Source organism: Podarcis liolepis, assembly GCF_965112155.1.
Source record: "Podarcis liolepis genome assembly, chromosome: 5".
Classification (NCBI taxonomy): Eukaryota; Metazoa; Chordata; class Lepidosauria; order Squamata; family Lacertidae; genus Podarcis; species Podarcis liolepis.
In genome coordinates this window covers 66,516,542-66,531,324 of record NC_139556.1, presented here as the reverse complement: position 1 = coordinate 66,531,324, position 14,783 = coordinate 66,516,542, and the positions used below count along the sequence as shown (strand labels likewise).

General features: G+C 43.1%; 1 protein-coding gene across 15 annotated transcripts in view; it reads left to right on the top strand.

Moving 5' to 3' along the window:
- Positions 1–14,783, top strand: part of EPHB1 (EPH receptor B1) — a 344,460-nt gene that overhangs the window by 304,459 nt on the left and 25,218 nt on the right. For all 15 annotated transcript variants that reach the window (XR_014526935.1, XR_014526936.1, XR_014526937.1 and 12 more), the window contains 4 exons: positions 46–293; positions 1,575–1,790; positions 8,588–8,737; positions 13,475–13,668. Coding sequence is in view for 8 of the 15 variants with exons in the window: in XM_083506364.1 (XP_083362490.1) it covers positions 46–293; positions 1,575–1,790; positions 8,588–8,737; positions 13,475–13,668 (808 nt within the window). In the remaining 7 variants the exon portion in view is untranslated. The remainder of the gene's footprint in view (positions 1–45; positions 294–1,574; positions 1,791–8,587; positions 8,738–13,474; positions 13,669–14,783) is intronic.

The following is a 14,783-nucleotide window of genomic DNA, read 5'->3' as shown; positions in this document are numbered from 1 at the left end:
CCCTTAAAATAGCAGAACGAGCAAAGTTTACTTGTTCCATTACAGGGGAGTTTGGTGAAGTCTACAAAGGGCGCCTCAAACTGCCTGGCAAGAGAGAAATCTATGTGGCTATTAAGACATTAAAGGCTGGCTACTCTGAGAAGCAGCGGCGGGATTTCCTGAGTGAGGCCAGCATCATGGGTCAGTTTGATCATCCAAACATCATTCGGCTAGAGGGGGTGGTCACCAAAAGCCGCCCAGTGATGATTATTACAGAGTTTATGGAAAATGGTGCCCTGGATTCCTTTTTACGAGTAAGTATGACTTTCTTTCTTTTTGAAGTGATAATGAAATTGGATCGATTTAATGAGGCCAGCTCTTGTGGAGGTGTTCACTGTGCAATTCAGCCCTGCAAATGCAGGAGCATGCCTTTCCCTCCAAATTAAATCGTCCAAAACAACAATGACATCCTGGCCTTAATGTAATTATTGCTAAATCTGTTTGGAAGTTGCCCAAATGTTTACTGCATTTTGTAGCAACCCAGCTGATAAGTATTTTAAACAGATTTTATTGATTTTTCTATGTTTTTAGCACTTCTTGTTTTTATCTTGAGTTCTGTCAGGGAAAAGGGCAGGATATAAATAACCACCATCATCCTAGGACTGTTAAATTGTCTCCAACTCTTCTTCTGACACCAATGGGGAGCTTCTCCTGCTCTTGGACCAGCCTTGCCCATTCTGGTGCTCTCATGAAGTTTTGGACTCCAACTGCCATCAGCCCTAGCAAAATGGCCAATGGCCAGGGATGGTGGGAGTTGTAGTCCAATAAGATATAGAGTTGTAGTCCAATAAGATATAAGGGACGCGGGTGGTGCTGTGGGTAAAAGCCTCAGCGCCTAGGGCTTGCCGATCGAAAGGTCGGCGGTTCGAATCCCCGTGGCGGGGTGCGCTCCCGTTGCTCGGTCCCAGCGCCTGCCAACCTAGCAGTTCGAAAGCACCCCTGGGTGCAAGTAGATAAATAGGGACCGCTTACTGGTGGGAAGGTAAACGGCGTTTCCGCGTGCTGCGCTGGCTCGCCAGATGCAGCTTTGTCACGCTGGCCACGTGACCCGGAAGTGTCTGTGGACAGCGCTGGCCCCCGGCCTCTAGAGTGAGATGGGCACACAACCCTAGAGTCTGTCAAGACTGGCCCGTACGGGCAGGGGTACCTTAAGATATAGAGTATACCAGGTTGGTGTAGGTTGCCATAGCAGGCAATGGCTTTTTCCTTGAGAAGCCTTCATTGGTCCTTCCTTTTCTCAATTCTTTTCATTTCCTGCTCATATTTTCGTTGGCACTCCATCTCTTCCACTTACGCTTTCAATAGAATTAGTTTCCAGTCTATTGCCTGTTCTTTCTCCTTCCTTCTGCTACTGCTTCTGAGATTTCCTATCATCTCTTGGGACCTCTTTTTTCACATTTCCCCAAAATTAGCCTCCCTATCTGGCCATATAGATCTCTGTTCCTTAGAGCCCATATTGTAGGATACTATTCCCAGCCTGGATTCTTTGAATACAGAGGAATGCTAATTCTTTCATTTAACTTTCACTGATACAGCAAAATGATGGGCAGTTTACAGTCATCCAGTTGGTGGGGATGTTGCGAGGGATCGCAGCTGGTATGAAGTACCTTGCAGAAATGAATTATGTCCACCGGGACCTTGCAGCCAGAAATATCCTGGTCAACAGCAACCTGGTTTGCAAAGTATCTGACTTTGGCCTGTCACGTTACTTACAAGATGACACCTCAGACCCAACTTATACCAGCTCTTTGGTAAGTACCTGTTCACATATCATGTATGTAAGAACTCACGTGGAGGGAGATGTGCAGTTTCCATCAATTCACTTTTAGTCAGTGATAACAGCTGCAACTATGCATTGGCCCTCTTCTAATGATTTCTGTACAAAATGGTTTTAGTTGAATATCCATTCCAATATTTATTGCAGTCATAATTTGTTGTATGGTGATTATGAGGACCAAGGTCATATTGGAGACATATTTCAAGGGAGGCTTGGTCCCAAAGGAACTATATTTTGAATGGGAAATAGAGAGGAAGGGGGGAGAGAAAAAGTATCGGCCTAGGAACATGAGCAAACAGGTGATCATAGCAGATGGCAAGTTCAAGGGAACAGCAAAATAGTACTTGTCACTGACACTTGTGATAGGCTCAGCACAGCAGCCACTTTGCAGCCATTCAGTTTAATGAAAATTTTGAAGACACTGGATATATCCTTTTTCAGAAGCATACATTTTTGCCGAAACAATGCACAGCTTCCTCTATCACTTCTCAGATTGCCAACAGCTCATTAAGTCCAGTTTCTAATACTGAAGTGTATATTGACTCTCAGTGTATATTGTAAAAGCCATGATGTCACCTATTAAGTGGATGCAGGCATTTTACTGTGTGGTTCAGACAGTGAACTCTTGCTTTTTAATGAAGGGAGGAAATGCAGAATTCACAAGAAATTCAAAACACAGTTACAAGAGCGCTGTGGGATTTTGCAGTTCTTGATTTAAGATATGTCTTAGAGTTAATTTTCCCAAGAAAAGTTTGGTGGTTTTTCTTGGCAAGAGGCCATATTAGGTCACATTGTCTTGGCTGGCCTCAATATCGTTTGCAGTCTTAGCAGACCTTTCAGACTCCACAGTTGACTCAAATGGCTTCTTCTGCTGTCTTGCTGAGACTTGAAGGCAAAAGTGAGTGTTTTCAAGCAACACCAATATTGATGACCAGCATCTACTGATCCTTGGCAGCAGCCCTTAGTGTGCTTTATTTATTGTGTCAGAATTCCAGAAAACAAAGCTATTACATTCTTATCCCTCCTTTTCTCCAAGAATCTCAAAGTGGCGCACTTGATTCTTTTCCTCCTATTTTCCTCCTCACAACAACCCTGTGAGGCATGTTAGGCTGAGAGACTGCGACTGGCCCAAGGTCAGTGGGCTATCTAATTGGCTTTAAGTCAGGATATCCTAAAGCACTGGTGATTGATGCCTGTCAAAACATTTTTGTTGCTTTGAACTGCTCAAAATTTCATAATTCTCTGAAAGGTTTGTTCCAGCACTGAATAGTATTTTCCCAAAATCATTCAACTTAAAATCTTTCTTCCTATGCCTCATACTTTTTAAGGCTAGGTATATCTTTCATAGTAGCTCAGTTTTAAAACTTCCACTTTATTAAACAGAACTGGACATGACATTTTCATAAGGTTTTTTGATGATGATGATGATGCAAACTGCTGAGGAAATGTAGGAAACTGATTTTAATATTGAAAAACTGAGAGAAACCAACATTGACAGATTCAGCCATCGCTGGCCTGCTCCACAATCCCCCAGTGGGCTTTGTAGCTAATTTGGGATTTGAACACAGGTATCCCCAATCTTAGTAGGGACATGGGTGGCGCTGTGGGTTAAACCACAGAGCCTAGGACTTGCCAATCAGAAGGTCGGTGGTTCGAATCCCCACAACAGGGTGAGCTCCTGTTTCTCAGTCCCAGCTCCTGCCAACCTAGCAGTTCGAAAGCACGTCAAAGTGCAAGTAGATAAATAGGTATCGCTCCGGCGGGAAGGTAAACGTTGTTTCTGTGCGCTGCTCTGGTTCGCCAGAAGCGGCTTAGTCATGCTGGCCACATGACCCGAAAGCTGTACGCCAGCTCCCTCGTCCTATAGAGCGAGATGAACGCCACAACCCCAGAGTCGGTCACGACTGGACCTAATGGTTAGGGGTCCCTTTACCTTTACCTTTATCCCCAATCTTGGTCTAACCACTACAGCACATAAAAGATAAGGGCCACCTTAATAGATCCTGTAGAAAAACCTTTAATATGTGTTCCATTAATTTAGAGGGTGTAGCTAGGTGGGTACTGTCTGTTCCAGAATTCCCTTCCCAGCACATCAGATCTTTAACCAACATCCTGCCAAACAAGCAGCAAGACACAATTTTTGAAAGGTCCAGTGAAATGGGAAAGGTCCTTGCTTCAAGAAGTTTTGGGGACTTGGCTGTGACATTCATACCTGAAACTGGAGAGATTAGAACAGGATCACATGCATACCATGGCGGTGTTCACTTGCAGAGCGAATGCCAGCGACTGAGCCAGAAACAAGGAGCCAGCTGGTGTTAGTTGGTATGAATTTCACTGGATCCAAAAAGCCACTTTCCGGTGGTTGCAAATCAGTGGCATAGGTGCCCTTGCAGTCATTGCAGCCAGGCCAATTTACACCAGCTGAGAATCCTTGAATCAGCCATCCATGGCTTAACTGGGAGTTCAGTTTCCTCCCCAGGCTGCACACTGCGGCCCATTTAAGTAAATCAATGTGAGTTTAAACTGCCCGACACTGCCTGCCTGGATTGAGCATGAAGTGGCCTCTCCCACCTCTGGAGAAAAAGCAGATTTTCTCATCTGTATTTTTATAGTTAATTTATGCCACAAATGGCCTTCCCAGCAGCTGGGAAATGATGCACTGCCTGCAATTACATCACAGCCTCCCACGGCAGGTTCATAGCTCTGCTCTGGGGAAAAGGTAGGCAAAAACAACCTTCAAGCAAATCTCTCCTCTTTTGGTTATTTAAATAGAGCTTTTATTACAACAACCAAATCTGTTTTGCCATCCATCTTTGAAAAGCAGCTGAAAACTAGAGCAAACAATTCCTCCCAGAGTCAGTGTCTTACTTTGTCTGTGTTTCTCTTCCTCCTCCCATTAGTTTTAATTATGGCATGAATCATTTACATGGAAACAAGATAATTGTTTTCTAACACTTCACATGCTCCGGCTGCTGCTTATTGCTCTCCTCACTCTTCCATTGTGACATGGCAGTCCTTACCCATCAAATAGGTCACAATGGTGTCTGCCTCCTGTTGGAGAGTAACTGGCACCACATGGGATGAATGCAAGGTTTTAATCTTCACGCCCATTGAAAAGATGTTTTGAGTGGGAAGCTCTCTCTGATCTGATAAATTTATTAGGATTAGGAGAGCTGTCTCATCCTCCCTTTGTACAGGTGAGCTATTATCCCAGTTACCAGTCTTAGAGTAAGTGTAAGGCAACCAAATCCTCCATTTGATATGCTAGTGAAATTTGCCAGAGCTAGACTCAGAAACCAGCTTTGGGGGCTCAAGAAGCCTACCCTAGATGAAGTGTGGAAATGAATTTCCTCACAGCTTTCTCTCCCCTCCTTCCAATAAGTCCTGCCCCAACTCCATTGGTGTAGCAGCCAAGAGAGGGGTATATATATTCCAACATACTGATGTGCTGATAGGGGTTGTAGGATGGGTGCCTGTATATAATTTTTACATGCGCCTTAGATTAGCTCAGAAAACTAACCCTTTCCCCTGATTTTTTTTTTTGTGTGTGTGTGTGGGGGGGGGGGAGATAAGATAATTAAAGAATCAATTCAAGACAATGAGTCAACTCAGCTAATGGGTTCTGGAGAGCTTACCCATCCCTTGTTCCTACCAATATTCCCAATATCAATAGCAATTTTTAACACGTTTGCTCTAACGCTTTAACATGCTCCCTACTGCTGCTCACCCCTCCTACTATTGCTGGGCATCTCTGATTCTCACCTGGTGCCCAGTTATTCCTGCACTTTCTTTCCCAAGACCACGGTTTTACCATCTTCATTTCTTTGATGATCTAGATATTTGAAATACACACTCAACAAGATTCAAATGAGCATGAACAGCACCATCACCTTGAACTCACTTTGTCAACTTCTGCACTAGTATAGCTTAGATCAGGGAAACTGAAGTTGATTGAGCTGCATAAAATGCAAAGCGCTGGTGGGGATCTGCATTTAAACCAGGAGAGCGTGGTTCAAAAAAATCCCCTGCTGTGCACAGAATCCCCCACTGTTGCTGTAGGAACCATTAAGACATCAAAAGCACGTTCTCCATCTTCTGATTTTAAATAGGCCCCTTCCCAACATTCTGACAGTAGGTATTTTTTGTAGCTATGCTGAGATGTGCTCACTCACAGAGGCATGTTTGCTGACATGCCCTGAAATATAATGAAAGGGAACCCACATTAGTTGCCTCCTAGAATTGGACAAATATAATTTCAAACCGAGCTACCAAAGTATGTGTTGCTCCTCATCTGGTGTATTTGTGATAAGCTGTCATCTTTGCGCCAAGGGCAACTCCACTTCCTTGCCCTTCGCTTGCCATCTTTCTTAGGGGAAGAGGCCCGAAGCAAAGGAAGTTTGCCTGTGCCACAATAGAAAACTGCCAAGGGTAAGGAAGTGTCACTCAGGATAAAACCCTGAAGGCCATAGTTTCTACTTGATATGCAAAGAGGTGCAAAGAAACAGCTGTTGCTGTCAGCCTTTGACGTCTGCTTTTGGGACTAGTAAGTGTGAGAGCACCTACATATTCCCTGTAGGAAACATGCTGTCCTTTCCAAAACACTTGAATGTTCCTTGGCATTCATGGGAATGAGATTTTGTTACTTTAGTTAGTGTTTACATTTAAACATCACAGCTGGAATAAATGTCATAATGTTAATTTTCTTACCACAAACGTCACATGCAGCAAATAACCTGTGCCTCCTTCTTCAAGGTGCATGTTCAGGAACAAGGTAAGTATATAAGCTAGGGCAGGGATGGGAACCACCTGTGGCTCTTCAGATATGTTTGGACTCCAACTCTCACCACCCCTGCGAGAACAACCAATAGGCAGGGATGATGGGAGTTGTAGTCTAGCAACATCTGAAAGGCCACAGATTTCCCATACCTAAGTTAAAGCCATGAACCTATACTTCTTCTTGGATGCACAGACCTAAACCAGTTTTGTTGTGGTTCATGGAATCATGCGAATTACAGTTCTGAGAATGGAAAAACTACAATTTCTAGGGTCCAAGGTGTAAAATATGGCAAGCTGGTTCAAAAGCCAACTGTAATCTAGTCACTGTCCGTCTAGCTACTCTTTGGTGTATTCCCTTTGCTCTCTGAACCTGTCACTTTACCAAGGAGAATAATAACAATGTCTTTTGTAAAATCTACTGAGACCTCCTAAGGAAACCTAAATCATTCTCCTCCTCCTCATACATCAGCACTTGAATAGCTGGTTTGTCTGGAATAGTGTTGCACTCTGAAATTTTGTATTTTGTTATTTTCCACTGATCTGTCAGGATTTGCAGCGAACCAAGGACATTAGCATTCACACTGAGCTTTCTTTTTAAAACTTCAATTGCTCTGGGGTTTTTTAAAAATGTGGACCATTAAGAGCAGGGGTAGCCAGCTTTATGTTATTGTCAAGCACCACTCTGTTCCCCAGACACTAGGAAGGTTGCATACAACTTGATGCTGGCCTGGGTTTAAAGGGAATGGTGAACCAGCACCCAGCTCAGATTGAACCCTAATGACGATTTATTGCCCCCTGCAATTGATTAAGAACCAGATCCAGGTGTTTCCTGAATTGACCCATGTTGAGCTAATCTGGTGCCCTGGGGCTGTACACCGTCATAGAAACTAACAAACTGCATTAGCCTTAAAAAATAAAATCAATTTACAAATCTTGGTGTTTTATTGTTTCTTAGAATTCCTGAGCAATGCCAGGTATACCCAGCTAGTCTACTATATATTTTGGGAAGTTGTTTCTCTGTTTATTATATGTTTGGACAGTAAGAGCTGTTCGACAGTGGAATTTGCTGCCAAGGAGTGTGGTGGAGTCTCCTTCTTTGGAGGTCTTTAAGCAGAGGCTTGACAACCATATGTCAGGAGTGCTCTGATGGTGTTTCCTGCTTGGCAGGGGGTTGGACTCGATGGCCCTTGTGGTCTCTTCCAACTCTATGATTCTATGATTCTATATGTTTGCTATATGTTTGGACACCTACATGTTTGTAACCAAATTTTGCATAATGATTTGTGAGCTCAAGGAGCAGGTTTTCTTCTATGAATGGATAGAACTTGAAGCCATTTTACATCAAGATGGTGGAACCTTTCAAAACAGCACTGACTTTAACCACTGATTGCAAAACAGCACAGTTGTTGCTGTTGTTTCTTAGAATTCCCAAGCAATGCCAGGTGCAAGGCTCCTAGGAAGTAAGCTATAATTTTATAGTTCTAGTTACAGGTAGGTAGCTGTGTTGGTCTGCCGTAGTCGAAACAAACAAAAAAAAATCCTTCCTGTAGCACCTTAGAGACCAACTATGTTTGTTATTGGTATGAGTTTTTGTGTGCATGCACACTTCTTCAGATACGTGTGCATACACACAAAAGCTCATACCAAGAACAAACTTAGTTGGTCTCTAAGGTGCTACTGGAAGGAATTATTAAAATATAATTTTATAGTTATTGTTTGTTAGTTTCATCGCTTTAGGCTTAGGTCTCCCAAGGTGGCACAAAATATAAAATTCAAATAACAACTGTAACATTGGGGGGGGGAGAGAATGGGGGGATCTGAAACACGCTAATACATATTAAAGAATTATGTCTAAAAGAGTCGTAGTAACAATATGTAAAACTGTCAGCAGAATAAAACATGACTAGTAGCCATCAATACTCATGTCCTCCATGAATTTGTATACTGGCCTTTAAAGGCACCTATAGTTAACACTTGTCTTTTCTTCTCCTTCAGGGTGGGAAGATCCCAGTGAGGTGGACAGCCCCAGAAGCCATCGCCTACCGCAAATTTACCTCTGCCAGCGATGTGTGGAGTTATGGGATTCTCATGTGGGAAGTGATGTCATTTGGGGAAAGACCCTATTGGGACATGTCCAACCAAGATGTGAGTTTTGTGAACCCCTCTGTTAGACCACAGAAGCCATATTCTTTTGTTTTTCTCAAGGGTGGAAAGAATTTTTCACAACCACACTTCCAGCAAGAATTGCTTGATGGTTTTCCAGAGCTATGTCAACTGTCGTTCTTTCAGCAAAATCTTCTGTATGGAATATGTCTTAGTCTAGCTTTTCCTTTATGGGGAAGTGCTCTCTTTCTGCATAGGGAGTGGCTTGGTTGGGACAATGGAATATACTTGTACAATACTCTTTCTTTCCCATACACAGCAACATTATTTTTCTGCCTGATATCATTCCTGTCTACCTGGGCTCCATCCCCCCCGCTTGTAGGTTAGTGTAGCCCTCACGTAAATCAATATTGAAAGGAAGAAAGACATTTGAAGAGGGACATTGATAAACTTGAGCATGCCCAGAGGAGACCAGCCAGGATGAAGAGAGGTCTGGAGATTGTCCTATGATGCTGGTTTTAACCTTTAAAGCCCTATACGGCCTAGGACCCTCGTACCTACGGGACCACCTCTCCTGGTATGTCCCACGGAGGACCTTACAGTCTTCAAACAAAAACATCTTGGCGGTCCCGGGCCACAGGGAGGTTAGGCTGGCCTCAACCAGAGCCAGGGCTTTTTCGGCTGTGGCCCCGATCTGGTGGAGTGCTCTGTCACAAGAGACTAGGGCCCTGCGGCACGTGACATCTTTCCGCAGGGCCTGCAAGACAGAGCTGTTCCACCAGGCCTTTGGCCAAGGCACAGTCGGACCCCCTCCTTTGGTAATCCTCACAGAACTCTAGCCCAATGGTTGCCATTAATTTGATTTTGAATTGATTTTAAAATGAATTAATTTTAGAATGCTGTGTTACTTTTATTGTTGTTAGCTGCTCTGAGCCCGGCTTCAGCTGGGGAGGGCGGGATATAAATAAAATTTTATTATTATTATTATGAGAGACAGTTGAAAGAGCCAGGTATATTTAGTCTAGAGAAGATTAAGGGGAGGCATGATCATTGTCTTCAAATATCTGAAGCACATACATGCAGAACACAGCATAGGCTTGTTTTCTGTTGCTCTAGAGCAGGAATAGAAGCAATGGGTGGAGATTTTGGGAAAACCAATTTCAGCTAAACATTAGGAGAAAGTTCCTGAAGGTAAGAAATGTACAGCAGTGCAGCAGACTGCCATGGAAGGTGGGGAGTTCTCCGCTGGAGGTATTCAACCAGAGTTTGGTTGCTGTAGTTTTAGTAGAGGGATGCTGTAGTTGCATCCTGCATTGAGCAGGGGTTGGACTAGAGGAACTCCGAGCTCCCTTCCAACACTCTTTGGAAAAGGTCCGTCTAAGCTAGCATCCCGTTCAAATGTCCATGATGCCCACCAGAAGAGCCCTCCCTCATTTTATGCTTCCAGCAGCTGTTACTCAGTGACTTGTGGCTTCTGAACATTGAGGTTCCATTTAGCTGGTGTGGTTAATAGCTCTTGAGAGAACCATCTCCTACAGTTTTCTCTCTCACAAAGCCACTTAAGCAGTGGAGGCCGCCACATGTTGTGACAGTGAATTCTAGGTGTTAACTATGCTTGGGTAAGATAGTGCTTCCTTATATATATTCTGAATACCTTGTTCATTCTAAATCTCTTGTCAATCAGTATTAACCCCCTCCCTGGTTCTTATATTGTGAGAAAAAGCAAGAAACCACATATTACTGCATTCTTATACTGTAAACCACCCTGTGATCTTTGGATAAAGAGTGGTATATAAATTTTAATAGTAGTAATAATAATTCTCTTCATACTATTCATGATAAATGTCTGTTGTGTTAATTGATCTTACCTCCCCAAAAGAGCATTTCCTAGCCCTAAGGCTGTTCAGCAAGCACTTTCTTTTTAAGATTGAACAATCTTGCCTTGCCTTGTTAGCTGTGCAGTGAACAACTGGCACATCTATTTCCCCTTCCACAGTGTGCTGTGTGCACGAAGAAGGATGTTTGTTAGCAGTGTCCACAACTATATATTACAACATTGTAGAAGTGCAGTATGGAAGATAAGTCTCTCCTTAATCACACAGCCACACTGAGCCATGCAGTGACACCTTTTGTATCTGAGCACTGGGGCTGCCTGTTTTATCTACTGGTGATTTTCAGGCGGAAATGTTGGGAGTCAGTTCCAGTGCTGATGCATGCTGGGCCCTCGAGAAAGGCTGGGAAATGCTAGCTGTGAGGTGCAAACTCCAGCTTGCCATTCCCTTCTTCTTATTTTCCCTTGAACCTGTGCTGCAAAGAAAGAGTTTCAGAGATGAAAGAAGCTGAGAAGGGGAGAGGAGCAGAGGAAGAGGAGCCAGTGTGGTGGTAATTGGACACTAGGAACCTGGCAGGCCTTTGAAAATGTTCAGAGGGTTTATGAGCCAGGCACAGAGACTTGATGAAGTCCTGCACTCCAGCATGATAGGCAGAGATAATGAGAGTGGCGGCTGCTAACAGGGAAGGGACTACCTTTGTCTTGAAGCATCAGAACTCAAATTAACCTCTCAATGCCCTGCTTCCTTCGGAGAGAGGAATGTTTCCTTTGCTTCTTGTGCAGAGGGCACACACCTCTTCCTTTACTCCATATTAGTGTTCTGAACACTGGCTGGGAAAAAGAGCTCAATTTCTAAAGGAAAACGAGGGTGGGGAACATACCTTAGCCCAGGAGGTATAGAGCAGGGTGGCTCCGGAGGAGAGGCAATATTTTAGCTGGTTGAATCCAGTGCTAAATTCACCACATTCCAACCACCCAACAGTTGAATCCATATAACAACAGAGATTCTTTTCTAAGCCTTGTTGCCATTCCTGCTGTGGCTGAGCTTCACTAGTAGAGCACTATGGGAGGACCTGTTGAGAGTAAATTAGTAAGATGAGCCAAATGAGCTTCTTCTAAGCAGCAAGGGCAGGTAAAGTGCTCCTCCTGTTATATATTTGAGTTTTTAGTTCACCCTGCTGGTTAGTGGGTGGGAATATCCTTTTGTTTTATTGTTAGTGTGCTGGCAGAATTTTCTGTCACTGTTATGGGATGACTTGTTTTTTGTTCTTTGTACACCCACCCACCATATATTGTATGGAATGTTATTGTTTCAAAATAATTATATCTATATCTATATCTATATCTATATCTATATCTATATCTATATCTATATCTATATCTATATCTATATCTATATCTATATCTATATCTATATCTATATCTATATCTATATCTATATCTATATCTATATCTATATCTATATCTATATCTATATCTATATATATCAGTGTGTCTCTTGCCTACTGTTTAGGTAACAAGCAACATAAGTATTATTATTATTATTATTATTATTATTATTATTATTATTATTATTGCCACTGGCTGACCTGTGTGAAGTTAAACATTAACTTAGGACCAAGCTAGACAGGAATCACATGATGGGTCCTTGGGTGCTTGTGTTTTTCTATGCTAAATAGCAGCCACCAAGGGATACCAATACAGATGGGAATGCTGGGGCTTAAACTTTTTCCCTCTGACACGATCCCAGTCTGGACTATATGCCTCATGACCAGTATTTGTATTCATACACACATACACTTTTGACTAGCGGGCATCCTACCTTGCTTCCTTTTGCTACACCTTTTGGCTGCAAATAGAGCATTGGCATGGGGGACATGGAATGGGGACAGTTGCCCTTGACCTCATGTATGGAGGCAGGCTACATCCGCACTGATGAACAGTATACTCTAAGTGGTAGGGGAAAGGGCTCAAGTGAATATTCAGCCTCTCAGCCTTGCAAAGGCCCTGACCATGACCAACTGTAGAGGAAGAGGATTGCCAGCTTGAATTGAATTTGCAGGACCTGCAAGCAAGCAATACAGCAAGCAGACTTAACATGGACACTAGTACCAGAGCCTGCAATAAACCCAGATGCCAACTTTGCTGCCACACACACCCAGACAACACCATCACTGGACCCAACAACATCAAACACACCATCTCAGGCCTATTTAATTGCTCATCTTCTAGACCTGATCTTATTAGAGATATTGGATTCCTGTCTCATTACATATGCTAATCATCTGCATACCATCCCTTGCTTTTTCCTGTAGGACTAATTGCAGTCGTTAACAGTTGTCAACAGGTTTACCATACCCATTGAGTCAATCACCCATCTCCTGCTACACTCCTGAGAAAAATTCCACCCTACCCTCCCACCATATATAAGGGTCTGGTGACTTCTGTTTCAGTGTATCTGAAGAAGTGTGCATGCACACAAAGCTTATACCAAGAACAAACTTAGTTGGTCTCTAAGGTGCTACTGGACAATGATAGGTCGATAGATAGAGAGATAGAGAGATAGAGAGATAGAGAGATAGAGAGATAGAGAGATAGAGAGATAGAGAGATAGATAGATAGATAGATAGATAGATAGATAGATAGATAGATAGATGGACCGCATCAGGCTAACACGGCTACCTACCTGAATTTGCAGACGCCATCTAAAATGAATATGAAACCTCTTATTATTGGTCCTAATGAAAGGGTTTGGGCACACCCAGCAAGGGTCTAGGAGGTTTTTCCTTCAAGTTAAAATGTTATTTCCCCGCCCCCCCATACTTTGTTGCTGATTTTTGTTTTGTTTTTTACAAAAAAACACTGATGACCCTCCAAGTTGTTTTTCTTAATGTTCTTAATGCTTGTATTTATCTCTTTAACTTACCGATGCACTTTTATTTTTGTAGGTAATTAATGCAATTGAACAAGACTACCGGCTCCCTCCTCCCATGGACTGCCCAGCTGCCCTCCATCAGCTTATGTTAGATTGCTGGCAGAAAGACCGCAACACCCGGCCACGCTTTGCTGAAATAGTTAACACCCTAGACAAAATGATCCGTAATCCAGCAAGCCTCAAAACTGTGGCTACCATCACCGCTGTGTAAGTTTCCAGCTGCCTTGCTGTGTAGTGGCTGGGGCCCTGAAAGCCATATTTGGCATTGCAAGCAGAACTGCCAAGCAGCTTTTAAAAACAACAACAACAAAAACCTAAAACTTAGTTGATTAATAATCTCTCTTAAATTTTAAAATGATTAATTAGTCAGTTTTATTTAAATACATTTGCATATTTCCAAACACTTAATATATGGGTCTTTTAAAGGAGAGTGAGACAATTTGCTATTTTAATTAACAGAAACTACTACTTGTTGTTCTTGTTCATTCTATAGTACAGTTACATAACAAAACAGTAAATCATCAAAATAGAATCAAGTGTGCTCTTAAGTGAGTCCTGCCAATAAAAGTTCCTGTCAATTAAAGCATTGAATCAGTTCAAGCTTTAGAATATAACCTATTGGTTTAAGGTTGTGATTCAAAGCCAAAGAGAAGCAGAGAGGCCTGCATTGTGTTTACTGACTCCTAAAGTACTATTTCTGATTCCCCTGCCCCCAACTTCCCAGAAGAAAAGAAGGTGGCAGGAATGGCCCGAGCCATGTGAGTGCGCAGGCTGTGGAAGAGGAAATTAAAGCCACTGCATTCCTCCCTAGTTCTTTTGCTGCATCGAGCTAAGCCTGGACAAACCATGAGCTGTAAACCATGGGACCATCCTTGGTGACAGCTCATAGTTAGTCTGGGGAGAGCTAAACTATGAACCCAGGTTTGGGTGACATGCTCAGCCAAGTCATGGCACTGCAACAAAATGACCAGAGAGGGGCAAAGTGGGTGGTATCTCTTCTCCAAGAACCTGTATGCTTCCATGGTCATGCTAAGCCATGGTTGGTTCAGTGTGGTGTGTAAGCCAGACCACCATGTAGGAGCATCCAAGGACTCCATACCAAACACATTCCTCCTTGTCATCCCCACTCCCTCCAGATGAATCCTCAGTGGGGCAGGGAATGTCACTCTGGCTGCAGCCAATGCAGATGCCACAGATCCTCCAAGCCCAGGAAGTACAGCAACCAAATTAACTTTATACTGCCCAGAGCATCCAGAAACTCTATGTGGCCAATGGGACTGCCACCTTTCCATTGGAAGGTTATGGGTGGAGAAGCAGAGGTG